General features: G+C 39.1%; 1 protein-coding gene across 1 annotated transcript in view; it reads left to right on the plus strand.

The window, feature by feature from the left end:
* SDHAF4 (succinate dehydrogenase complex assembly factor 4) overlaps nt 1-26,227 on the plus strand; it is a 31,251-nt gene continuing 5,024 nt past the window's right edge. Inside the window, exons 1-2 of the mRNA XM_007090101.3 lie at nt 1-166; nt 14,856-15,005. Coding sequence (XP_007090163.1) covers nt 103-166; nt 14,856-15,005 — 214 coding nt within the window. The 5' untranslated portion in view covers nt 1-102. The remainder of the gene's footprint in view (nt 167-14,855; nt 15,006-26,227) is intronic.

Below are 26,227 nucleotides of genomic sequence, written 5' to 3' on the forward strand. Positions count from 1 at the left end.
TCCGGCCCGCCTGTGGGTTGGGCTCCGAACTGCGCCGCTGGCTCCTTCTTCCTGCTCCTTCATCCTCTGCTGAGCCCAGAGTACGCTGCGGGAGTCGGCATCATGACTGTAACGAGGCTAGCTCGGTTGCTTGGCTACATCCCGGCCACCGCGTGGAGAGCGGCAAGTAAGGCGCCCGGCCCCGGGGCCAAGGTCGCGGGCGGGGTCGCGAAGGCCGAGCGCCGCGAGAAAAGCCTCCCTCGGGGAAGCCGCGTGTGTGTCGGGAGTCTGAAGGTGCTGGGTGTTGCAGAGCTTCTCTTCCTCAGCTCAGCCACGCACGTCTTGGTCCTGGGCAGGTCCCTTCACCGCCCGGCTCAGGGTTGGGACTAGGGCTAGAAGATCACCCCAGCCCTTCGAGAGCCTGGACACCTGCGTCCTTCCGGTCATTGCTCTGGTCTGGAAGGGCAGCAAACATTCTAGGTTGTTTACTTTGGAGCTCTCAGGGCGCACTACGCTTTGATGCTCGTGAAAAAAAAAAAAAAAAATGGAAAAGACGGCCCTTGGGAACGAGAATCATTCATTTACTTTCATTTACTTATTTAATTTACATCAAAAAATGTAGCGGTTTACTGTATTTAAAAAAACTGGAAAAGTGCAGACGTCGCCCCACGGTAGCAAATTAGTATAATAAAAATTAGATGAAGTCGAATTGTTAACTACAAAGAAGTATGTATGCTTTCAGTAAAAACTGCCATTTTTAACCTATTTTTGTTGGAAGCTTTTTTCAATATTTTGAACTTAACCACAATTAGTTTAATTGAGGGCATCCTGGAGAAATTGTGTAAGTTGAAAACAGAATTACTGCTTCTCATATTAATGAATCCCAGATTTCTATGCAGTTTGTTTTCTGTATTCATTTCTCCCCAGATATATTACTTGTTAATTGTAAACATTTAAATGTTCCAGGAAAGAATAATACAGAAAGTGAAAGTCCCATTTTTATCCAGCCTTCAAGGTAATAACTGCACATTTTGTTATGTGTTCATTCACCATCCCTTTTGCACTTGTGTTAAAAACTTAAGAATGAGGTATTTGATACCCAAAACATGTATAACACGAGTAAGTTATGAAGCACAGCTTACATTCATGAACCCATTTTGCAATTTAAGAAACAGAATATTTCTGTTATTAAACAGCAACCTGTGTGCTTTTTCCTGATGCAGCCGTGTAATTTTACATGTTTTTGATCTTTATAGAAATGGCTTCTTACCATTTGTATTTTACTTGCTTTTTTCCTACTAACACTGTATTTTAAGAATCATCTATGTTGCTGTGTAAGGTTGTAGTTATTTTCAGTTGTGAGAATATATCGTACGGTTTTTCCATTCTTCTCAGTGGACATTTGGGTAATTCTGGAAACACCAAGATTGGCTGCTACACATTCTTGCATAAGTTATGGGTGTTCTCATGCAAGGAGTGGAATTCTGGAACCTATGGTATAGGCCTTTGCAGTATTACAATGTGATGCCAAGTTGTAAAGGCATTTTCTGTTCCTACTGGCAATTACATTCCTACCAGCAGTGTATTAGAGTTTTTCTTGCTCCACATACTTGTCAATATTCGATAATCATCAGAAAATTTGATTTTTGCCTGAATAGGGTTTTGAAATGGTAGATCATTGTGATTTTGCTTTAGGCAAAATCTGGGTTTTATATCCAGTATCCTAGCTAAATTCCTTTTCTCTTTTTTTTTTTTTAATTTTTTTTTTTTTTCAACGTTTTTAATTTATTTTTGGGACAGAGAGAGACAGAGCATGAACGGGGGAGGGGCAGAGAGAGAGGGAGACACAGAATCGGAAACAGGCTCCAGGCTCCGAGCCATCAGCCCAGAGCCTGACGCGGGGCTCGAACTCACGGACCGTGAGATCGTGACCTGGCTGAAGTCGGACGCTTAACCGACTGCGCCACCCAGGCGCCCCATCCTTTTCTCTTTTAACTTATCCAATTAGAGAAGTTAAACATCTTTTCAAATATTTATATTAGCTTTTTTGGTGAAATCTCTTCATTTTCTTAATGGATTTTTTTTAATGTTTATTTTTGAGAGAGAGCGCGAGCAGGGGAGGGGCAGAGAGAGAGGGAGACAGAAGATCTAAAGTGGGCTCTCTGCTGATGGCAGTGAGCTCGATGCGGGGCTCAAACTCCTGAACCATGAGATCATGACTTGAGCCCAGGTCAGATGTTCAACCGACTGAGCCAACTGGCACCCCCATTTTTATCTTTCTTCTTGATATTCTTTACATATATTTGAATGCTAAACCTTTTTTGGTTATGTAAGTGGCAAATAGCCCAGTTTGGGGCTGTTTTTGTCACTCCATGGTGTCTTTAAAAAAAATTATATGCAGTGTAGCACAGTAAAATAATGGTTCTGCATGTACAATCACACATCTTCAAAAGAAAGTTGTCTTTTGATGAACAGATAATCATAATTTTATTGTAATTTTGTCTTGATCTTTTGTTTATTGTCAGTGCTTTGTGATCTTGTCTAAGAAAGCCTTTTCTGCCCTAAAGTCAGAATTATTCTCCTATACTTTCGTCTCAAAGGACCATAGTTTTGCTTTTTATATTTAAGCCTTTATTCTACCAGGATTGATTTTTATATATGGTGTGAGGCAGGAAACCAATTTCATTTATTTTTCATGTCAATAATCAGTTGTCCTGGTCCATATAGTAGACCTTTCCCCCACTGATACAATGCCAGCTGTCTTAAATCAAGTTCACATAAACATATATGCATGGGTTTATTTCTTGGTTTCCTTTTCAGTTGCATCGATTTGTCTATTCCTGTGCTGATATTTATCAGCTGTATTAATAACCATACCTTTATAATAAGTCTTAATATCTAATAGGGTAAATGCCTCCATTTGTTTTTCAGAAGTGCCTTGGCTCTTCTTACATATCTGCTTTGCATATCAAATTCTTTAAAAAAAAAAAGTTCCTGTTGCGATTTGATCGCTTCTCAATAATTTTTTAAATTATCATTTTCTGACTGCTGCTTATGTATAGATACATAGTTGAATTATTAATGCTTTTGTATCCTGCAGCCTAGCTAAATTACTTTATTAAATAATTTATTTGTAGCTATGTGGGGAGGGTATGTATGCTAGGTAGACACTTATATTATCTGCAAGTAATGAAAATCTAGTTTTTTGCTTTCTAATATTTATATCTTTTTTTTCTCTTTCCTTGCTCAGATTTACAGTAACATGTTGATATCTTGTTTGTGATTGTAAAGGGAATGTGTTCATACTTTAAATGTCATATTAGCTGTAGATGTGCCCTTTATCGGGTTAATGAAGTCCTATACTATGTCTAGAAGGGTTTTTGTTGTTGTTTATGTATTTGTCTGGTTTTTAAGACAATAAATCTTGAAATTTACTGAACTCATTTTTCTTCATCTTCTCAGTGATTATATCATTTTTCTCCTTTAAATCTGGTGAGTTGGTGAATTGTAGATTTTGCTAATGCTCTAGCATTCCTAGAAAATAATTCAAATTGATCATGATTATATATTTTTTTAAGTTTTATTTATTTATTTTTGAGAGAGAGCACAAGGGGAGAGGGGTGGGGGGGGCGGGGGGGGGGGGCGGGGAACCAGAGGATCCAAAGCCAGCTCTGTGCAGACATCAGAGAGCCCAATGTGGGGTTCAAACCTTAAACAACTGAGTCACCCAGGCATACCATAATGATTATATTTTTAATATGTTGGATTTGATATGTTTATATTTTGTTTAGAAATTGGCCTGTAATTTTGCTTTTTTGCAATTTCCTTTTCTGGTTTTGAAATTAAGTTATTCTAGCCTCTATTCGAGAATCAAATTCGAGAGTCTTCCACCCTTTTGCTGTCTTTGTTATATTTTGCTTAAAGAGGTTATTTATTCCTTGAGTGTTTGGTATAACTCACTATAAAACTATGTGCTCCTTCAGGGAAGATTTTAAATTACTGATGTAATTTCTTCGACAGTTATTGCATTGTTTATCAGGTTTTCTTTTAGTTTTGATAAGTTAAATTTTTCTAGAAAATTGTTCATTTTGTATACTTTGATTATATAGGCATAAAGTTCCCTTTTTAAAAAATTTCTGCTCTCATTATATAATCTACTTTTTAAGTTTTTTTCCTGTTTGTTTATTTTAGAGAGAACGAAAGAGACAGCCAGCAACAGAGACAGTGTGAGCAGGGTAGGGGCAGAGAGGGAGGGAGACACAGAATCCAAAGCAGGTTCCAGGCTGTGAGCTGTCAGTACAGAGCCCAACACTGGGCTCGAACTCGTGAACGGTGAGATCTGGACCTAAACCAAAGTCAGATGCTTAACTGACTGAGCCATCTGGGCTCCCCCCATTATGGAATCTATTTTCTTCATATTATTTATTTTGCCTTCTCTGTCTCTTTTTTTTTTTTTTTTCATATTTGCCTAACTAAATACTTTACAGTAGTTGTAGTCTCATAAGGGAACCAACTCTTGGTTTTGTTGATGCTCTCAGCTTTTTTTTTTTTTAAGTGTATTTATTTATTTTGAGAGAGACAGGGCACAAACTAGAGAGGGGCAGAGAGAGGGGGAGAGTGAGAGAATCTCAAGCAGACTCCACCCTGTCAGCATAGAGCCCGATGCAGGGCTCCAACTCACAAACTGTGAGATCGTGACCTGAGCTGAAACCAGGACGCAGCCAGTGGCTTACTGACTAAGCCACCCAGGCACCCAATCTCTTACTTTTTTATTTCTTTTGTTTGTGTTATCATTTTCTTCTCTAACTGTGGTTATTTTCTTTCCATTTTCTGTGTGTCTCTCTCTTTAAAACAAAACTAAACAAAACATGGAAACGGCGCATCTCCCATGGCGTAGTTGGGGCTACAAAAACAAGTTACCACAGTGTGGTTTAAACATCAGACATTTATTTCTCCCAGTTCTGGAGGCTAGGAAGATCAAGGTGCCAGGACATCTGGTCTTTGGTGAGAGCCTACTCCTGGTTTGCAGATGGCCATCTTCTCACTGTCTCCTCACATGGCAGAGAGCAGAAGGCCACAGCAGGCTCTCTTATCTCTTCTTATGAGGGCACTAATCCCATTCATGGGGGCTCCACTTCATGACCTAATTACCTCACAGAGGGGTCACCTCCTAATATCACTACATCAGGGGTTAGAATTTCAACATATGAATGAGGGTGGTGAGGGGAACTCAAACCTTCAGTCCATAAAATGGGTCTTCTTTTTTTGTTTGTTTTAGAAACATGGTGTGGTGCTTGTTACATAAACAGCATGTGGCTGGATTTTGTTTTGGAGTCTGACAAGTTTATACCTTTTTAACTGAAGAGTCCATTTATAACCATAATTATTGATATAATTGGCTCTATTTCTCCCGTCTTTTTTCACTTTCTGTTTGTCATACTTTGAGTTAAATATTTTCTTGTTCCATCTTTTTTCCTTCTGCTGGTTTGGGAGATATACATTGTCTTTTATTGGTTATCCTTGAAATTGAAATGCATACCTAAGGAAGTCTAAAGTTAACACCTTATCCTAAACATTACAAGGTGTAAAAATGCTTTGAATTCACTCACCCTCTACCTTTGTTGTTCACCCTTTTAGGTGTGTATATGTGTGAGTTCTCATGTATATGTTGGAATGGGTTGTGCTTTTGATAATCCCACATCACAGTTGTTAATGGTTTTATACAGTCAATGAACGAAACTTTTATTTTCTCTCTATTCTTATCTCACACTTCACCTTTGGGATCACTTTCTTAAAGTAAATTGCTTAGAAGTTCCTTTCATGACAGTCTTTTGTGGTAAAGTTTCTTAGTGTTCTTTTTGATATATATCTTATTTTTAATCCAAAGATCTGGTTTCTTTTACTTTTTGTTTTTTAAAGGTGGTTTTAATGGGTGTATCATTTTCTCATAGCTCTATCTTCTGGCTTCTATTATGGCTATGGGGAAGTTATCTGTCCAATTTTTGTTCCTTTATTAGTAATCTGTCTTTTATCTGTCTTCTTAGATCTTCCTTTGATGTTGGGATTGTTCATTTTACTTTGTTTCTAGATGTACTTTTTTGCCCCTTTAATTTGGCATTTCTTTGTGCTTCCTACACCTGAAGATTCCTGTCTGCTTTATTTCTCATGGTCTTTCCATTATCTCTTTGTGGAATTATGATTAAACAAACATTTGTTAGACCTTCTCATTTTATCCTCCACATGTGTGAGCTTCTCTTTGGTTATTTTCATCTTTGTCTCTATGCTTTTTCCTGCATAATCGCTTCAGAACTAAATTCTAGACCACAAATTCTCTTTTCAACTGTATCTGTTCTGCTATTTAGCCCTTCGTTTGAGCTTTAACTTTAAATTGTTATATTTCTAAGTTTCTGTGTTTTTTAAGTTGGTCTTGCATAGTCTCTTACTCATTTCTCCTTTTTTTGGCTTTTTTTTTCCTTGAACACATTAAATAGTTATTTTATATTCTGATGTCAGTGATTTCAGTATGTTGAATCTTTATGGTCTGGCCCTGTTTGTTGATTCTGCTGACTCTTGCTTGTGATGGCTTGTTTCCACACATATTTTCCTGAGATTCTCTCTGTGAGACCTACATGAGACATGGGTTGAGAGAGTATTTTTCAGAGGATTTGCTTCTGCTTTTGCCATGTGACCGGGGCACCTCAACTTTAGACTTGGGTCCACTTTATATAAGGTATTCCCCTCGGGGGGTTTTCGACCGTGCAGATAGCGTGCAATCAGGCATACATAAACATAAGTATGGTCAGCCAGTACTTTCAAAATCTCTAGAAGGCTTCTTTTACACATCCACTCAGAACCAAGGTTGAGATGGACACTTATCCTTCCTTCACAGTTCTCTTCATTAACTGGAAGTTTTTTTCTAGCTCCTTGTTCTTTAGACCAGCAGCATGAGCATCACCTGGAGATTGTTAAAATGCAGAATGCAGATGCCACTCAGACCTACTCAGAATCTGCTTTTTTAACAAAGATCCCCGGGTGTTTTATATGCAAATTAAAATCTTCAGGCTCAATTACTTTTCTGAGTGCTGTGCCTCCTTGAGTCTTGGCCTCTGATAGGCTTTCTGTTTTGCTCAGGTTCAAAAGACTCCTCTCCCTGCTGTCCTGGGAGCTCTGTACCCTAAACTCTAGGTGAGAAAGGCACAGGATATATGGTGGTTTAAGTGTTTGGTTACCTCGCTGGACTGCTTTGTTAGTTTCTCATTATTTACTTTCTTAAAGGTTCTTTGATTAAAAAATTTTTGTATATTTTTCAACCTTTTTAGATGTTTTATAGCTGTAGGTTTTTGGCATCTCTAATTTATCAAACTGTCAGAAACAAGTTCTGAAAAGTTGTTTGTTGTTTCAATTTTTTAACAGTAATTCAATTTTTTCTGTTGCTTTTATTATTCTTTAAATAATTAAAAAAAATTTTTTTTAAATATTTATTTTTGAGACAGAGGAAGACAGCACGAGTGGGGGAGGGGAAGAGAGAGAGACACAGAATCTGAAACAGGCTCCAGGCTCTAAGCTGTCAGCACAGAGCCCGATGCGGGGCTCGAACCCATGAACTGTGACATCATGATCTGAGCCAAAGTTGGACATTCAACTGACTGAGCCACCCAGGGGCCCCTATTATTTCTTCTTTTAGAAGGTCATCTTCGGGGCACTGGGGTGACTCGGTTGGTTAAGTGTCCAACTCTTGATTTCGGCTCAGGTCATGATCTCACAGTTGGGGAGTTTGAGCCCTGCATTGGGCTCTGTGCTGTCAGCACAGAGCCTGCTTGGGATTCTCACTCTCCTCTCTACGCCCCTCCTCCACTTGCACCTAGTCTCTCTCTCTCTCTCAAAAAAAAAAAAAAAAAGGTCATCTTGTTTCTTGTAATGTACTTGTAAACACAGTTCAGAATAAGCTTTGGATAAGGCCATATCACCCCTTGATGAAGAAGACATGGGCTTTATGGTGGTGATTTTGTTTCTCAAAGGATAATTTTTGCTTTAAGTTTGTCAGCTATTGCCCATGTAGTTGATACAGTCAGAAGCTTGCTGATGGCCAAAATGTAATACTAACATTAATATACAGCTAACTTTTGAATAATTTGGGGGTTAGGGCCTAAACCCCTGTACCATAAAAAGTCCACATATGACTTTTAGGGTGCCTGGATGTCTCAGTTGGTTAAGTGTCTGACTCTTGATCTCAGCTCAGGTCTTGATCTCAGGGTTGCGAGTTCAAACCTCACGTTGGGCTCCATGCTGGGCGTGGAGCCTACTTAAAAAAAAAATCCACGTATAACTTTTGACTTCCCCAAAACTTAACTACTATTAAAGCCTACTGCTGAACGGAAGACTTAGGATAATGTAAACGGTTGATTAACATGTATTTTGCAGATTACACATATTATATATTCTTACACTAAAGCTAGAGAAAAGGTTATTAAGAAAATCATAAGGAAGAGAAAATACATTTACAGTACTGTGCTGTAAAAAGTCCATGTGTATGCAGACCTGTGCAGTTCAAACTTGTTTGCTCAAGGGTCAGCTGTAATTACTGATGCTTAGTAATTACTGATGCTTAGTAATTACTGATGCTTACTGATTACTGTTGTTTGACAGGCAGAATCCATAGGAGTGGCTCTGGGGCTCACCTTCACCTCTTTGCTAATCCTTATCATCTGATAGACCCTTTTTTCTTGGTGTCTGCCCATCAAGCTACTCACATGTGTCTCACTGTCACCATGACTGCCAGGTTGCTGTGCATGGACTCATTTCCAAAGCTATAAAGTTTGTGGGTGCCAAAGAGCACAATGTCCCTATCTTCTCTTGTACTGTCCAGAAATGAGAGGAATTCTCCACATTCTGTCACCCTGTTACCTGTCTGCAAAAATAGTTCAACGTAGGCCTCCCTGATCTCAGAGTCCCCTGAGAAAACTGGTTTTTTAGCTTTTCCTTGCAACTTTTTTTTTCTACAGATAAAGTTCTACACTTTGCAACTCTTCTGTCTTTTCCAACAACACACCTACCTTCCTGTTCCTTACCAAAAACCCTTTTGTACATTGACTCTTGTGTCCTAGAATTAGGCTCAAGTTATTATTACTCTCAGTGTGCGCACATAGAGACATATGCATTACTTAATTTCTCTGAACTAGCCTGCAAGATAAGTAGAAGTACCCCCATTCTGTAAATAGGGAAACAGACTCAGTGAGATACATACAGTAACTTTGTCAGGGCCACATTGCTAATAAGTGGTGTTGCTGTCATTGGGACTCGTGTGATTCTAATGCCCTTGGTTTGCAAGTTTTTTGTTGTTTTTTTTTTTTTTACTTCTTTGTTGTATTACTGAAGCAAGGGGCCAAGCTGCTGTAATGGTTCTGCTGATGGGACAGGCAGGACACCTCTGCTTTGACAGGTAATTCGGGGATCCATGTTCTTTTCATCTCATTGCTCCACCATCTGTAGGGCAATGCCGATGATCAGCCCCATATACAGTAGTAGAATTTTACTAGTTATTTACACCTATGTTCTGAATGGTTGGACATATGTTCTGAATGGGCACTGTCTATACAAGTTATTAAATATTTTAAGTATCACCTTGCTCTGGATTTTGTCCACATCTGCATGGTTGAAGCTGGGTCCCTGCCATGTCTATATTACAACCCAAGGAAATGGGAAAAGAAATCCAGGGCAGTTAGCTTGTTGCAAAATTAAGGCAACCTAAAATTTACGCATATCGTTTTCGGTCACAACCCATTGGTCACAACTTGGACACATGGATGCTTGGCTGCAGGGAGGCTGTGAAATGTAATCTCTAAGTGAGTGGTCTGATGCTCAGCTTAATAGCAAACAAGGTGGGAGTGAGAATCCTAGAACTAAACGGAAGAAGTGAAAAGTGGCTACTTGAGACATTTAGCAGTCTCCACCACATTGACCTAATGCCACTTTTTCAGGAAATGATTTTGTTCATATTGAACAGAATTACTGCAAACTAAAGACAGTCACACCTGCCCCATCAGATAATTGTGAGCTCTAGTGAGATGTCCTATTTTTAGCTTCTAGCACAGTGCCTGGCACATAGTAGGCATTTAACACATATTTATTACTTGTATTATTTACATTTAGTATATCTGTATCACTTAAGAGGAAAAAGATTTTTTTGTTTATTTATTTTGAGCAAGAGAGAGCAGAAGGGGCAGAGAGAGAGAGAGAGAGAGAGAGAGAGAGAGAGAGAATCTGAGCTGGCAGCGAAGAGCCCACCACAGGGCTTGATCTCACAAACCATGAGATCATGACCTGAGCTGAAACCAAGAGTCAGATGTTTTACCGACTGAACCACCCAGGTGCCCCAAGAGGAAAAATTTTTAGCTTCAGATTTTGTCTGCATTATAATTGGTACCCAAGACTACATTTTGTGCCATTTTTATGATTTTGTATAAGTGCTTAGGAATTTCTACAGATTTGGAACATACCAAGATTAATTTTTACACTGAATATCATTTCAAGCTTTGAGTTAAGAGATTTTTTGATTTGCAAAAGCAACCAAACCTAAACAAAAAGTGCTAATTTTATTGTATTGAGTTGAGCTTGAGTGCACAGGAGCAGGTGGCTATTGGTATATGTTAAATACTTGCTGATTTTTAGGCTTCAAAGTGAGTTATTTGATGTACAGTAGCATAGACTTACTTAGTAACCCGATGCACAGTCTAGTCAGTCATTAGCCACAATTTAGATCTAATCTGTATTATCACTGAATTATCACCACTTACACACAACCTTTCATGCTTTACAAATTTGTAACAGATTTGCAGATGAATAGATAGTTGGACATCAGATGATGGACTGAAGTTTCTATTGTGGAGGATGGCCAAACTTTCTAAATTGGGATATTTTGATGTCAAATGCTAAAGAATCCTATATTTCAGACAAGAAGTGACTAATTAACAAAAAGCCCATGATTTGGAGTGGAAATATCTTTCAATTGAGCATTGTCCATGTTCACCAAAATTTTCAATATAATATTTTTCTAAATAGTTAATCACAATGAATCAAGATCAGATTGTTATATGAAGTATGTTAATATAACCAGAAACTCAGATTTCTATATTTTCCATTTCTTAAATAAAAATAAATGCTGGGGCGCCTGGGTGGCTCAGTCGGTTGAGCGTCCGACTTCAGCTCAGGTCATGATCTTGTGGTCCATGGGTTTGGGCCCTGCGTCAGGCTCTGTGCTGACAGCTCATAGCCTGGAGCCTGCTTCGGATTCTGTGTCTCCCTTTCTGTCTGCCCCTCGCCCGTTCATGATCTGACTCTCTCTGTCTCAAAAATAGATAAACATTAAAAAAAAATTAAAATAAATGCTGCCTTATAAGATGTTATTACCAGTTTTTCTCTTTAGCCTTTTAGTATATGTTTAAGTATTATTATGAGAACATAAGAAAAAATGCAATATGTGCTTAGATACTAAAGTGGGAGTTTGAAGGCAAAATGATCTATACTCTAAGTCAATAAATAAAAATTTTAAATAAATACATGTTTTCATTTTAATGTATATAGAAATTTTTATATAAATTCCAGGTTGGCTGTGGACTGAGCCACCCAAGCACCCCTGTAATTTTTTAACTTTCTATAATTTTGTTTATATAATTTTTAAAAATTTTTGTTAATGTTTTATTATTTACTTTTGAGAGGGAGAGGCAGAGCATGAGTGGGGGAGGGGCAGAGTTTTTCTCAGCCAATTAATATCATAAATATGAAGCATTTATATAAGTGAGCATGTAGATGGGAGAAAACTGTATTAATCCTGTAGATCATTGTCATAGCTTTATTAAAACATTCAGTTATATATTTTTTTTTAATATTTGTGTTTTGTGGGCTCTTGGATTTGTGGGAGAATGCTAGTTTGTATTCCAGTTGGTCAAACTATAATTTCTCTACTCACTCATACAGTAGATAAACAAATGAAGAGCCTGATGTACTATTTTGAAATTGCTAATACAGTTTGTATGTAATTTTAACTTTATCTAATCTTACAAACAAATCTTATATAAATTCCAAGTTGGCTGTGAACAGTGTATATGTATAAAAAGACACACACACACATATATATATAAATATGTGCATATGTGTGCATATATATATACACACATTATATATATATATGTGTGTGTGTGTGTGTGTGTGTGTGTGTATATATATATATATATATGTATATATATGTATAAAATTTTTCAAAGTAATTTCTGTGCCCAACATGGGGCTCAAACTCATGACTCCAAGGTTGCATGTTCTACTGACTGAACCAGCCAGGCTCCCCTATATATAATTTTTTTTAACTTTTTTTAATGTTTGTTTATTTTTGAGAGAGAGAGAGACAGAATGTGAGCAGGAGAGGGGCAAAGAGAGGGAGACACAGAAACCAAAGCAGTCTCCAGTCTGTCAGCACAGAGATTGACGTGGGTCTCGAACTCACAAACTGTGAGATCATGACCTGAACCACTGAATCAACTGAGCCACCCAGGCGCCCCTATAATTTTTTATTTTTTTATAATTTTGTTTATATAATTTTTAAAAATTTTTGTTAATGTTTTATTTATTTTTGAGAGAGAGGGCAGAGCATGAATGGGGAAGGGGCAGAGAGAGAGACACAGAATCTGAAGCAGCTCCAGGCTCTGAGCTGTCACCACAGAGCCCGGAACGGGGGTCGAATTCACGAACCGCGAGATCATGACCTGAGCCGAAGTCAGACGCTTAACTAACTGAGCCACCCAGGCGCCCATGTTTATATAACTTTTTAAAGTAGAGGGTAGGGTGATGTAGTGATAACTAGAATATGAATAAAATACATATAATGAAAGAAAATTCTAATTATATGTAATGCTACCAGGAGCTTCCAGATAATACTATGATGATAATAGATAAAATTTGTCACAGTACTCAGTGCTATGCATGAATTGTCTTATTTAATCTATTTAGCAACTCATGAGATAGGTACTCTTACCTTCAATTTAGACAGGAGGAAACAGATTTAGAAAGGGTAAGTCACTTGGGGTGCCTTGGTGGTTCACTAAGTTAAGCGTCAGACTTTGGCTCAGGTCACATACTCAGGGTTTGCTGAGGGTTTGTGAGTTCGAGCTCCGTATCAGGCTCTCTGCTGTTAGCGCAGAGCCTGCTTCAGATCCTCTGTCTCCCTCTCTCTCTGATCCTCCCCCGTGTACATTCTTCCTCTCTCTCTCTCTTTCTCTCTCTCAAAAATAAACATTAAAAAAAAAAAAAAGCGACTTTGTAAGTAGCTTGACAAAGGTCCAACTAGTAAGTGCTTGTATTAGTTTCCTACTGCAGCTGCAACAGATTGTCACAAACTAGTGGCTTAAAACATTTTCCAGTTCTGGAGGTGAGAAGTCTCTGGACTGAAATCAAAGTGTTAGGGCTATGTTCCTTCTGGAGGCTCTAGGGGGAGAATCTATTTCCTTCCTTTTCCACCTGCTAGAGGCTGCTACAGTTCCTTGACTCATTGCCCCTTTCCTCCATCTTCGAAGCCAGCAATATCCATCAAGGCTATTTCATACTGCTCTCTCTCTAGTTCTCTCTTCCATTTGTCTCTTCCCCTTTTAAGGATTCTTGTGGTTACAGCAGACCCACACAGATAGTACAGGATAATCGCCCTGGTCCAAGGTCATCTGATGAGTAGCCTTAATTCGAACTGCTACCTAAATTCTCCTTTACCATGGAACCTAACTTATTCATAGATTCTGGGTATTAGGCTCTGATCTTCAGAAGCCATTATTCCACTTAACCACAGTGGTGGAACTGGAACTGGTCCCTACCTTGGTTTGCCTTGGAGCCATTCCTTTAGAAAGTTGAAAACCCAACCCTGAGGTCATTTTTTCAGGGTGGTTTAGCCTTTTGAACATTATCTTGACAAGGGTTGCATAACTTTCATAGTACTGAAAGTTGTTCAACTTTTCTCTTTATAACCTATAGTGAAAGTGATCTCACTTTTATATTGTAAATGCCTAATACATTTTTAAATGTTAATTGGCAGGAAAAGAAGACCATGATTAGGATTCAAATATATTTTAATTAGGATTAAGATTTATTTATTTATTTATTTATTTTTCTTCACTATATGAAATTTATTGTCAAATTGGTTTCCATGCAACACCCAGTGCTCATCCCAAAAGGTGCCCTCCTCACTACCCATCACCCACCCTCCCCTCCCTCCCACCCCCCATCAACCCTCAGTTTGTTCTCAGTTTTTAAGAGTCTCTTATGCTTTGGCTCTCTCCCTCTTTAACCATTTTTTTTTTTTTTTCCTTCCCCTCACTTATTTCTCCAGTTCCATCCACGTTGCTACAAAGGGCCATATTTCATTCTTTCTCATTGCCACGTAGTACTCCATTGTGTATATAAACCACAATTTCTTTATCCATTCATCAGTTGATGGACATTTAGGCTGGATTAAGATATATTTAAATCACAAGTCCCTTGCGATTTAAATAGTAAATCCTGTCATTAAACTTTGTACTATTTAGTTACTGTTAATGATCTCATTTCTGGTATTTTGGGCATTGCTTCAGACAGGAATCAGTATTTTATATTAGAAGTTTTTATGATTTTGATAATGGTTAATTTATTTCAGAGCTCTTCTTTTTAAACTGATAATATTAGTTGCCTCCAAGGAAGGGAAATGCCTGTCTGGAAGATAGAGGGAAGATTTTTAGCTATATGTCCTTTTGTACTTTTTGAACTTTGATCAAAGTGAGTGTATTAACTAAAAACAAATAAATTGTTAATTTTTTAAAGTAGAATAAATAAGCAGCTCCTATTTTTTCACTGTCTCCACTCTCTAGGATCACCACTTGTGTGTTGTTCCGTGAGGAAAATGAGTTCTCAAGGAGAAAAATCCAAACCCATCAAACAGTCTCATAAGAAGCCAAAGTTACCAGAAGGTCGTTTTGATGCACCAGAAGACCCTAATTTAGAGAAAGAACCACTGACAAGTGAGTATAGGCACGTCTCACAGATATTACAGGTTTGGTTCCAGAATACTGCAATAGAGCAAATGGCAGTAAAGCAAGTCACATTATTGTTTTGATTTTCCAGTGCATATGAAAGTTATGTTTACACTCTATGGCAGTCTATAAAGTGTGCATTAGCATTCTGTCAAAAAAAAATATGTATACCTTAATTTAAAAATACTTTATTGCTGGGACACCTAGGTGGCTCCATCGTTGAGCGTCCGACTTTGGCTCAGGTTGTGATCTCATGGTTCATGAGTTCGACCACTGCATTGGGCTCTTTGCTGTCAGCAGCGAGCCTGCTTGAAATCCTTTGTCCCCTTTCTCTTTATCCCTCCCCCCCAAAAATAAATAAATATTAAAAAATACTTCACTGCTAAAAAATCCTAACCATCATCTGAGTTTTTAGTAAGTTGTAATGCTTTTTCTGGTGGAGGGACTTGCCTTGATGTTTATGGCTGCTGACTAATCAGGGTGGTGGTTGCTGAAGGTGGGGGCTGTGGCAATTTCTTACAATAGGACAACAGTGGAGTTTGCTGCATTGATTTATTCCTTTCATGAAAGATTTCTCTGTAGCAGAGATGCTGTTTGATTACCTACAATAGAACTTCTTTCAAAATTGAAGTCAATCCTCTCAAGCTCTGTTACTGGTGTATCAACCATGTTTATGAAATATTCTGAATCCTTTGTTACCATTTCAACAATTTTTTTAATTTTATTTTTTAATATGAAATTTATTGTCAAATTGGTTTCCATATAACACCCAGTACTCATCCCAACAGGTGCCCTTCTCAGTGCCCATCACCCACTTTCCCCTCCCTCCCACCCCCATCAACCTTCAGTTTATTCTCAGTTTTTAAGAGTCTCTTATGGTTTGCCTCCTTCCCTCTCTGTAACTTTTTTTTTCCCCTTCCCCTCCTCCCATGGTCTTCTGTTAAGTTTCTCAGGATCCACATAAGAGTGAAAACATATGGTATCTGTCTTTCTCTGTATGACTTATTTCACTTAGCATCACACTCTCCAGTTCCATCCACATTGCTACAAAAAGCCATATTTCATTCTTTCTCATTGCCACATAGTATTCCATTGTATATATAAACCACAACTTCTTTATCCATTTATCAGTTGATGGACGTTTAGGCTCTTTCCATAATTTGGCTATTGTTGAAAGTGCTGCTATAAACATTGGGGTACAAGTGCCCCTATGCATCAGCATTCCTGTATCCTTTGGGTAAATTCCTAGCAGTGCTAATGCTGGCTTACAGGGTAGATCTATTTCTGATTTTTTGAGGAACCTCCACGCTGTTTTCCAGAGCAGCTGCACCAGTTTACATTCCCACCAACAGTGCAAGAGGGTTCCCATTTCTCCACATCCTGGCCAGCATCTATAGTCTCCTGATTTGTTCATTTTGGCCACTCTGACTGGCGTGAGGTGTTATCTCAGTGTGGTTTTGATTTGTATTTCCTGATGAGGAGTGACATTGAGCATCTTTTCATGTGCCTGTTGGCCATCTGGATGTCTTCATTAGAGAAGAGTCTATTCATGTCTTCTGCCCATTTCTTCACTGGATTATTTGTTTTGCGGGTGTGGAGTCTGGTGAGTTCTTTATAGATTTTGGATACTAGCCCTTTGTCTGATATGTCATTTGCAAATATCTTTTCCCATTCCATCGGTTGCCTTTTAGTTTTGTTGATTGTTTCCTTTGCAGTGCAGAAGCTTTTTATCTTGATGAGGTCCCAATAGTTCATTTTTGCTTTTAATTCCCTTGCCTTTGGAGGTGTGTTAAGTAAGAAATTGCTGCGGCTGAGGTCAGAGAGGTTTTTTCCTGCTTTCTCCTCTAGGGTTTTGATGGTTTCCTGTCTCACATTCAAGTTCTTCATCCATTTTGAGTTTATTTTTGTGAATGGTGTAAAAAGAGTTTATTTTTGTGAAAGTGGTCTAGTTTCATTCTTCTGCATGTTGCTGTCCAATTCTCCCAGCACAGTTTGTTAAAGAGACTGTCTTTTTTCCATTTGATATTTTTTTTCCTGCTTTGTCAAAGATTAGTTGGCTATACATTTGTGGGTCCAATTCTGGAGTCTCTACTCTATTCCATTGGTCTATGTGTCTGTTTTTTTGCCAATACAATGCTGTCTTGATGATTACAGCTTTGTAGTAGAGACTAAAGTCTGGGATTGTGATGCCTTCCACTTTGGTTTTCTTGTTCAATATTACTTTGGCTATTGGGGGTCTTTTGTGGTTCCATACAAAATTAGGATTGCTTGTTCTGGCTTTGAGAAGAATGCTGGTGCAATTTTGATTGGGATTGCCTTGAATGTGTAGATTACTTTGGGTAGTATTGACATTCTAACAGTATGTATTCTTCCAGTCCATGAGCACGGAATGTTTTTCCATTTCTTTCCTTGAATCTTCTTCAATTTCCTTCATAAGCTTTCTATAGCTTTCAGCACACAGATCTTTTACATCTTTGGTTAGGTTTATTCCTGGGTATTTTATGATTCATGGTGCAATTTGAATGGGATCAGTTTATTTATCTTTCTGTCGCTTCATTATTAATGTATAAGAATGCAACTGATTTCTGTACATTAATTTTCTATCGCAACTTTGCTGAATTCCTGTATCAGTTCTAGTAGACTTTTGGTGGAGTCTGTTGGGTTTTCATATATAATATCATGTCATCTGCAAAAAATGAAAGCTTGACTTCATCTGTGCCAATTTTGATGCCTTTGATTTCCTTTTGTTGTCTGATTGCGATGCGAGAACTTCCAACACTATGTTAAGCAACAGCGGTGAAAGTGGACATCCCTGTCATGTTCCTGATCTCAGGGGGAAAGCTCTCAGTTTTTCCCCATTGAGGATGATATTAGCTGTGGGCTTTTCATAAATGGCTTTTATGATGTTTGAGTATGTTCCTTCTATCCCGACTTTCTCGAGGGTTTTTATTAAGAAAGGATGCTGAATTTTGTCAAATGCTTTTTCTTAATTGATTGACAGTATCATATGGTTCTTATCTTTTCTTTTATTGTGATGTATCACATTGATTGATTTGCGAATATTGAACCAGCCCTGCAGCCCATGAATGAATCCCACTTGATCATGGTGAATAATTCTCTTTATATACTGTTGAATTTGATTTGCTAGTATCTTGTTGAGAATTTTTGCATCCATATTCATCAGGGATATTGGCCTGTAGTTCTCTTTTTTTGCTGGGTCTCTGGTTTGGGAATCAAAGTAATGCTGGCTTCATAGAATGAGTCTGGAAGTTTTACTTCCCTTTCTACTTTTTGGAACAGCTTGAGAAGGATAGGTATTATCTCTGTCTCTTATAGACAGCAAATAAATGTGTCTTTTTTTTTTATCCATTCTGATACCCTATGTCTTTTGGTTAGGGCATTTAGTCCATTTACATTCAGTGTTATTATTGAAAGATATGGGTTTAGAGGCATTTGTGATATCTGTAGGTTGCATGCTTGTAGTGGTGTCTCTGGTACTTTGTGGTCCTTGCAACATTTCACCCACAGAATCCCCGTGAGGATTTCTTGTAGGGCTGGTTTAGTGGTGATGAATTCCTTCAGTTTTCGTTTGTTTGGGAAAACTTTTATCTCTCCTATTCTGAATGACAGACTTGCTGGATAAAGGATTCTTGCTGGATAAAGGATTCATATTTTTTCTGTTTATCACATTGAAGATTTCCTGTCATTCCTTTCTGGCCTGCCAACTTTCAGTAGATAGGTCTGCCACTAGTCTTATTGGTCTCCCTTTGTAAGTTAGAGTCTGTTTATCCCAAGCTGCTTTCAGAATTTTCTCTTTATCCTTGTATTTTGCCAGTTTCACTATGATATGTCATGCAGAAGATCGATTCAAGTTACGTATGAAGGGAGTTCTCTGTGCCTCTTGGATTTCAATGCCTTTTTCCTTCCCCAGATCAGGGAAGTTCTCAGCTATGATTTGTTCAAGTACACCTTCAGCCCCTTTCTCTCTCTCTTCTTCTGGAATTCCTGTGATATGGATATTGTTTCATTTGATTGCATCACTTAGTTCTTTAATTCTCCCCTCTTACTCCTGGATTTTTTTATCTCTTTTTCTCAGCTTCCTCTTTTTCCATAATTTTATCTTCTAATTCACCTATTCTCTCCTCTGCCTCTTCAATCCGTGCTATGGCTGCCTCTATTTTATTTTGCACCTCATTTGTAGTATTTTTTAATTCATCATGACTATTTTTTATCCATTGATCTCTGTAGTAATAGATTCTCTGCAGTCCTCTATGCTTTTTTCAAGCCCAGCGATTACTTTTATGACTATTATTCTAAATTCTTGTTCCGTTATATTGCTTACGTTGGTTTTGATCAGTTCATTAGCTGTCGCGACTTCCTGGAGTTTCTTTTGAGAAGAATTCCTCCGTTTTGTCACTTTGGCTAGCTTTCTCTACCTTATGCGTTTTAAAAGCTTGTGTGCTCTGCACCTGCAAGCACTGCTATATTAAAGGAGGGTCATACACTGTCCAGGGCCTGGCCCTTCGGGAGGTGTTTTTTTTGGGATTGTTACTTGCTCTCTGTCGTTGTGACTTTGGTTATTTTATTACCCTACTCGTAGTAATATTTTGTACCCTCCACCAGATGTGCTTTGATTTGTTCCTTGGAGTAGCCCTGTAAAGGAAAAACTGATAGACAAACAGGAGACAAAAACACGCAAACACACAAACAACACAAACAAACAAAAACAAAAACCTAGACACTAAAAACAAAAAACCCCAAAACACGGACTACAAGTAAAGAAGAAGGTGGAGGCAGTGCTGATGGAAGAGCACATACAAAGAGAGAAATGACAGGGGCGGGGGCAGGGAGGGGCTGTGGGGGTGTGTGTGTGGAAATAAAAGTTGACTAGGCAGAGAGACTAAAAGGCTTAATCCAGACGGAGAGAAAGGAAAATAAAGAAGGAGGCGGGAAAAACGAAACGAAGATAAAATTACCCAGACAGGGTAGATGGTATATGGCTAGATTATTCTAGAGAAAGAGAAAGGAGTGTAAAGAAGGAGGTGTAGAACATGTATCAAGACAATGGATTAAATATGCCTGTTTAGACCGACCAATAACCAGAGTAACCAGCCTAGGGGAGGGAAGAGATAAGGAGGAGAAATTGGTTGGGGGTGAGAATATATCTATATATCCAGAATTGACCTAGAGTTAATCCAGGCAATGCTGCATTGCTTGTCTCAAGTAGCTGTCTGCAGGGTCTGTGCCACTCTGGTAGATACACAGTTACCCAGTGCAGAGGGGCATGGTTTGGCATTATCTGGACCCACCTCCACTATGGACCCCCAGAGTGATCCCTGAGGCCCTTCCTTGGTGGTGGTGGGGGAGGGGGGAATGGTGATCTTCCAGTCTCTTCTCCACGGAGCCAGACCTGGTGGACTGTTGTGTGAGTCGTCCTCACTGTGCTGCGGGCGCAGATGGGGCAGTCCTTCTCGCTCCACCAACTGCCTTGACCCTGTGCTTGGCTAGAATTCAAAGTCCCGCTCTGTGCTCTCTGGTGCTGGGAAAGCGCCTCTCAGTGCTGCAATATGTGTTCCCGACTGGCTTTGTCTGTGCCACCGCACTTCAGGGAAGACTGACTTCTGTTGCGGACTTATTGCGACTGAGAGCTGCTGCCCTTGCCGCAAGCCCCTGGGGTGGCAGATGCAGGCAGGCTTTGTCTTTTCCCACAGCACTCCAGGGAAACTGGAGCTGCCTTATCCTCCTGCAGACTGAGCCCTCGGCCCATCCACTGCGCCCCAGGGTGGCAGATGCAGGCAGGTTCTGTCTCCAGGGAGGGAACCACTTTCTCCAGCTGCAGACTGAGCCTCTGACCTACCACCACACTTAGGCCTGGCTTCCTTCCTCCCCGGGTGCTCGAAAAGGGAGCTGGCCCCAGTCTGAAGAAAGCCCCACAGTTAGAGATAAGATCCCTCTCAGTCTCAGTCCAAGGTCTTTCTCCTGTCCAGCTAGGTCCTGTACTTCCCTAGAGGCTCTTTCTCTTCCCTTTGTCTCTCCACAGAAGGGGGTCCCTCCCCAGAAGGGGGTCCCTCCCCTCTGTGCCCACACGGCCTTTTTTATTTCCCCCAGTTCGCAGTTACCCACCTATCTTTTTTCCAGCTTTCCCATTTTCTTCCTAGTAGATTCAGTCTCTTTTCCTCCCAGGCTCTGGTGTTCAAAGTCCTTTGGCTTCTACACTTCTTTGTTTGAGAGACACGGGACATATGGATCCCCCTACTTCTCCGCCATGTTGGCCCTCTCACCATTTCAACAATCTTCACAGCATCTTCAGTAGGAGTAGATTCATCTCAAGAAACCACTTTCTTTGCTCATCCACAGGAAGCAACTCCTTACCCATTAAAGTTTTTTTTTTAAATCTCTCTCTCTCTTTTTTTTTTTTTAGTGTTTATTTATTTTGAGAGAAAGAGAATACATGCATGAGCCAGGGGTGGGGGCAGAGAGAAGGGAAGAGAGAGAATTCCAAGCAGGCTCCTGAGCTGTCAACGTGGTGCTCAATCCCACAAACCAGGAGTTCATCACCTGAGCCAAAATCAAGAGTTGATTGATTTAGAGATCAAGAGTTAATGAGCTACCCAGACACCCCATTGTCCATTAAAGTTTTAAATCAAGATTGCAGCAATTCAGTCACATCTTCAGGGTCCACTTTTAGTTCTAGATTTCTTGCTATTTCTATCACATCTGCATTTTCCCCAATGAAGTCTTGAACCCTTTAGAATCATTTATGAGAGTTGGAATGAAATTCTTTTCAACTCCTTGTAATGTTGATATGTTGACCTTTTCCCATGAATCACATATGTTCTTAATGGCATCTAGAGTGGTGAATCCTTTCCAGAAGGTTTTCAATGTAGTTTGCCCAGATCCATCAGAGCAATCACCATCTATGGCAGCTGCAGCCTTATGAAATGTATTTCTTAAATAATATGACTTGAAAGTCAAATGACTCCTTGATCTTTGGGCTGAAGAATAGATGTTGTGTTAGGCATGAAAACAATATTAATCTCATTGTACATCTTCATCAGAGCTCTTGGGCACCAGGTGCATTGTCAGTGAGCAGTCATATTTTGAAAGGAATCTTTTTTTTCTGAGCAGTAGGTCTCATCAGCAGGCTAAAATATTCAGTAAACCATGTTGTGAACAGATGTGCTGTCATCCAGGCTCTGTTTTTCCATTTATAGAGCATAGGAAGAATAGATTTAGAATAGTTTTTAAGTGCCGTGGGATTTGTGGAATGGTAAATGAACACTGGCTTCAGCTTAAAGTCACCAGCTACATTAGCCCCCCTGACAAGAGAGTCAGCCTATTCTATGAAGCTTTGAAGGCAGGCATTGACTTCTTTTCCCCAGCTATGAAAGTCCTTTTTCCATAGAAGGCTGTTTTGTCCACATTGAAAATCTATTGTTTAATGTAGCCACCTTCATTAATTATCTTAGCTAGATCTTCTGGATTGCTTGCTACAGCTTCTATATCAGCGCTTGCCGCTTTACCTTGCCCTTTGATGGTATGGAGATGGCTTCTTTCCTTAAACCTCATGAACCAAGCTATGCCAGCTTTAAACTGTTCTGGAGCTTCTTTACCTGTCTGTCTTTAAAGAACTGAAGAGAGTAGGCCCTTGCTCTGGAAGGCTTTATCTTAAGGGAATGTTGTGACTGGTTTGATCTTCTATCCAGACTACTATAATGTTCTCAATGAGCAATAAGGCTGTTTTGTTTTCTTATCATTTGTGTATTCACTGACGTAGCACTTTTAATTTCCTTCATGAACTTTTCCTTTGAGTGCACATTTTGGGTAACTGGTTATCACAAGAGGCCTAGCTTTTGGCCTGTCTCAGCTTTCAATGTGTACCTTCCCTGTTAAGCCTACTCATGTCTAGCATTTGATTTAAAGTGAGAGACATGTGACTCTTCCTTTCATTTGAACACTTAGAAGCCATTGTAGGGTTATTAATTGGCCCAATTTTAGTCTTATTTTGCTCCCGGGAATAGGGAGGCCCAAAGAGGGGGAAAGACAAGGGAACAGCTGTTCATGGAGCATTCAGAGCATTCACAATGTGTATCAGTTAACTGTTTTATATGGATATGAGCCCTGATGCCCCAAAACAATTAGAATAGTAATATCAAAGATCACTCATCACAGATCACAATAGCAAATATGATAATAATAACAAAATTTGAAATATTGTGAGAATTACTAAAATATGACACAGAAACACAAAGCGAGGAAATGCTGTGTGGAAAAACGGCACCAATAGACTTGTTCACTGTAGGGATGCCACAATTTGTAAAACATGCAGTATCTCCGGCTCCTGGGTATTTCACTTGGTTAAGTGCCCAACTCTTGATTTCAGCTCAGGTCATGATCTTGTAGTTCATGGGTTTGAGTCCTGTGTCAGGCTTGTGCTGCTGACAGTGTGGAGCCTGCTTGGGATTCTCTCTGCCCCTCCCTCCCTCTCTCTCTTTCTCTCTCTCTCTCAAAATTAATAAACTTTTTTTCAAATGTAGTATGTGTGAAGCACAGTAAAATGAAGTATGCCTTTATAGTAAAGCTCCTTCCTTAATTTTTGAAGTATCAAAATATTTTAGTTATTGAAGAGAAAGAATGAAATAAATATGTTATTGTTTATAATTCTTTATTAACAATAATGAAGCATATTTCACAATGACTAAATTCCCATATTGACCATCAATATGTGTAGATCAAAAAAAAAAATAATTTCTAAGCCCCCTGACATTGATTGATTGTGTTTGATTGTTTTATTCGTTATAAGCCATTATTCATATGACAAAGTATATGAACTGAGACCTGCTTTGATCTGAGTAACAGAAAACCACTTGAGCAGACTTAAACAAGAGGTAGTGTAGGTTGTTATTGGGCTACGAGGTACATAGGTGGGGTACTCAGGGCAGTGATGCTGCTGGACCTTGGAAAAAAACAGACCTTAGGAGTAAACAGTATATGGAAACCAGGATATTCTCCCTCCTTCTCTTGTCCCCGGTCTCTTCTTTTTGTTGTTTTCTGTCATTAGACTCCCTTTTTTTTTTTTTAATTTTTTTTTTAACGTTTATTTATTTTTGAGACAGAGAGAGACAGAGCATGAACGGGGGAGGGTCAGAGAGAGAGGGAGACACAGAATCTGAAACAGGCTCCAGGCTCTGAGCCGTCAGCACAGAGCCCGACGCGGGGCTCGAACTCACAGACTGCGAGATCATGACCTGAGCCGAAGTCGGCCGCTTAACCGACTGAGCCACCCAGGCGCCCCCCTAGACTCCCTTTTAAGTCCACTGGGCAGAAGGAACTGTTCCCAGCATCTACTCAGGTCAATAGAGCAACTAGCTGAAAATAACTAGTTGTTTAGTTATAATTCCAAAAGTATTTTATTTTATTTTTAGTAGGCTCCACACCCAGCATGGGGCTTGAATTCATTACTCTGAGACCAAAAGTTGCCTGCTGTACCAACTGAGACAGCCAGATGCCCCTCTAATTCAAAATTTCCTAAGAAAAGAGCTCATTGGCCAAGCTTGGATTGGGTGCCTATAGCTAAATCAATGTGGGTGGCACTGGGGTGGGTCACAGGTGAAGGTGGTGGTTCTCACTGTAGCCATATAGTTGGAGAAAGAGAAGAGGAAGTTTGGAGAGGAAAGGGGTTTTTGAGGATGGTGGGATGATAGACTAAACATTGTTTTGTATTTAGTGTACACAAAATTCCACTCATGTTCTAAAGCTGTGGGTTTTTTTTTTAAAGTTTGTTTGTTTGTTTGTTTGTTTTGAGAAAGAGAAGGGCGAGCAAGCCGGGAAGGAACAGAGAGAAAGGGAGAGATAGAATCCCAAGCAGGCTCCATGCTATCAGCACAAAACCCAGTGTGGGGCTTTGATCTCACAATTTGTGAGATCACGACCTGAGCTGAACAAGAGTGGGCCGCTTAACCAATTCATCCACCCAGGCACACCAAGCTCTGATTTTTAAAATGGTACTTTATTTTTATTCTGTACTCTTTTGTATCTTTGAATTGTGGAACATGTGCATGCATTTGCTATTCAAAAAATAACGTTGTAGACAGCATACATGCAAACATACCAGTTTGAAACTTTGGCAAGGCTGCCCTGTTTGTCTAATTTATCCAGTCTCCTGAGAGTTAACCCATCTATGCAGTGAAGCATCCTAAGTAAGAAGATAATCAACAGAGGATATAGGGACCTGTATCTGGAACTCTTCAGAATATGAAAACTTCTGTTTTCGTTCTTTCAGTTAAATATTTCAATTTATAGCATCTTTTCTAAGCCCAGGCTAATAACCAGATCAATCTGCCAAAATGATAGAGACCATTAAAGAGTTGGTATAATCTAAAGGTAAAATTCTTTCCTGGTTTTAGCCAAGCACAAAAATCTGAGAGGAATATTTTCATTAAAGCATCCTACACAAAAGCAGCAATCCCAGAAGTAAACCCCCACCTATTGCTCAGTTGGTTTTTGAGAAGGGTGCCATGTTCATTCGGTGGTGGAAAGGACAGTCTTTTCTATAAGTGGTTCTGGGAAAACTGGATAATCACATGCAAAAGAAAAAAATTGTACCCTTACCTTATACCATATATAAAAATTAACTCTAAAAATGTCGAAAACCTAAAATTAAGAGGTAAGCCTATAAAATTCTTAGATGAAAACATTGGGGAAAATCTTCATGATATTGAGTTTGACAACTGTTTAATTGCTATGACACCAAGAACATAGACGACAAACACAAAAAATAGATAAAATTGCACATTAGCAAAATTAATAAATTTTGTACATCAAAGGACATTATCAAGAAAGTAAAAAGATAACCTACAGAATGGCAGAAATATTTGTAAATAATATAGCTGACAAAGAGTTAATATCCAGAGTATGTGAAAAGCTCCTACAACTCCACAAAAACAACCTAATTCAAAAATGGGCAAATGACTTGAACATACATTTCTCTAAAGAAGATATACAAATAACTAACAAGCACTGGAAATAGGGCTCAACACCACTAATTACAAATCAAAACTACAGTGAGATACCACTTCAACTGCAGTGGGTGTGTATGATGGCTACAATTTAAGGAAAACTGGAAAACAAGTGATGGCAACAACGTGGAGCAACATAGCAACTGTTCATAGCAACTTTATTCACAATAGCCGAAAGAAACAACTCAGATG

Source organism: Panthera tigris, chromosome B2, assembly GCF_018350195.1.
Source record: "Panthera tigris isolate Pti1 chromosome B2, P.tigris_Pti1_mat1.1, whole genome shotgun sequence".
NCBI classification, from domain to species: Eukaryota; Metazoa; Chordata; class Mammalia; order Carnivora; family Felidae; genus Panthera; species Panthera tigris.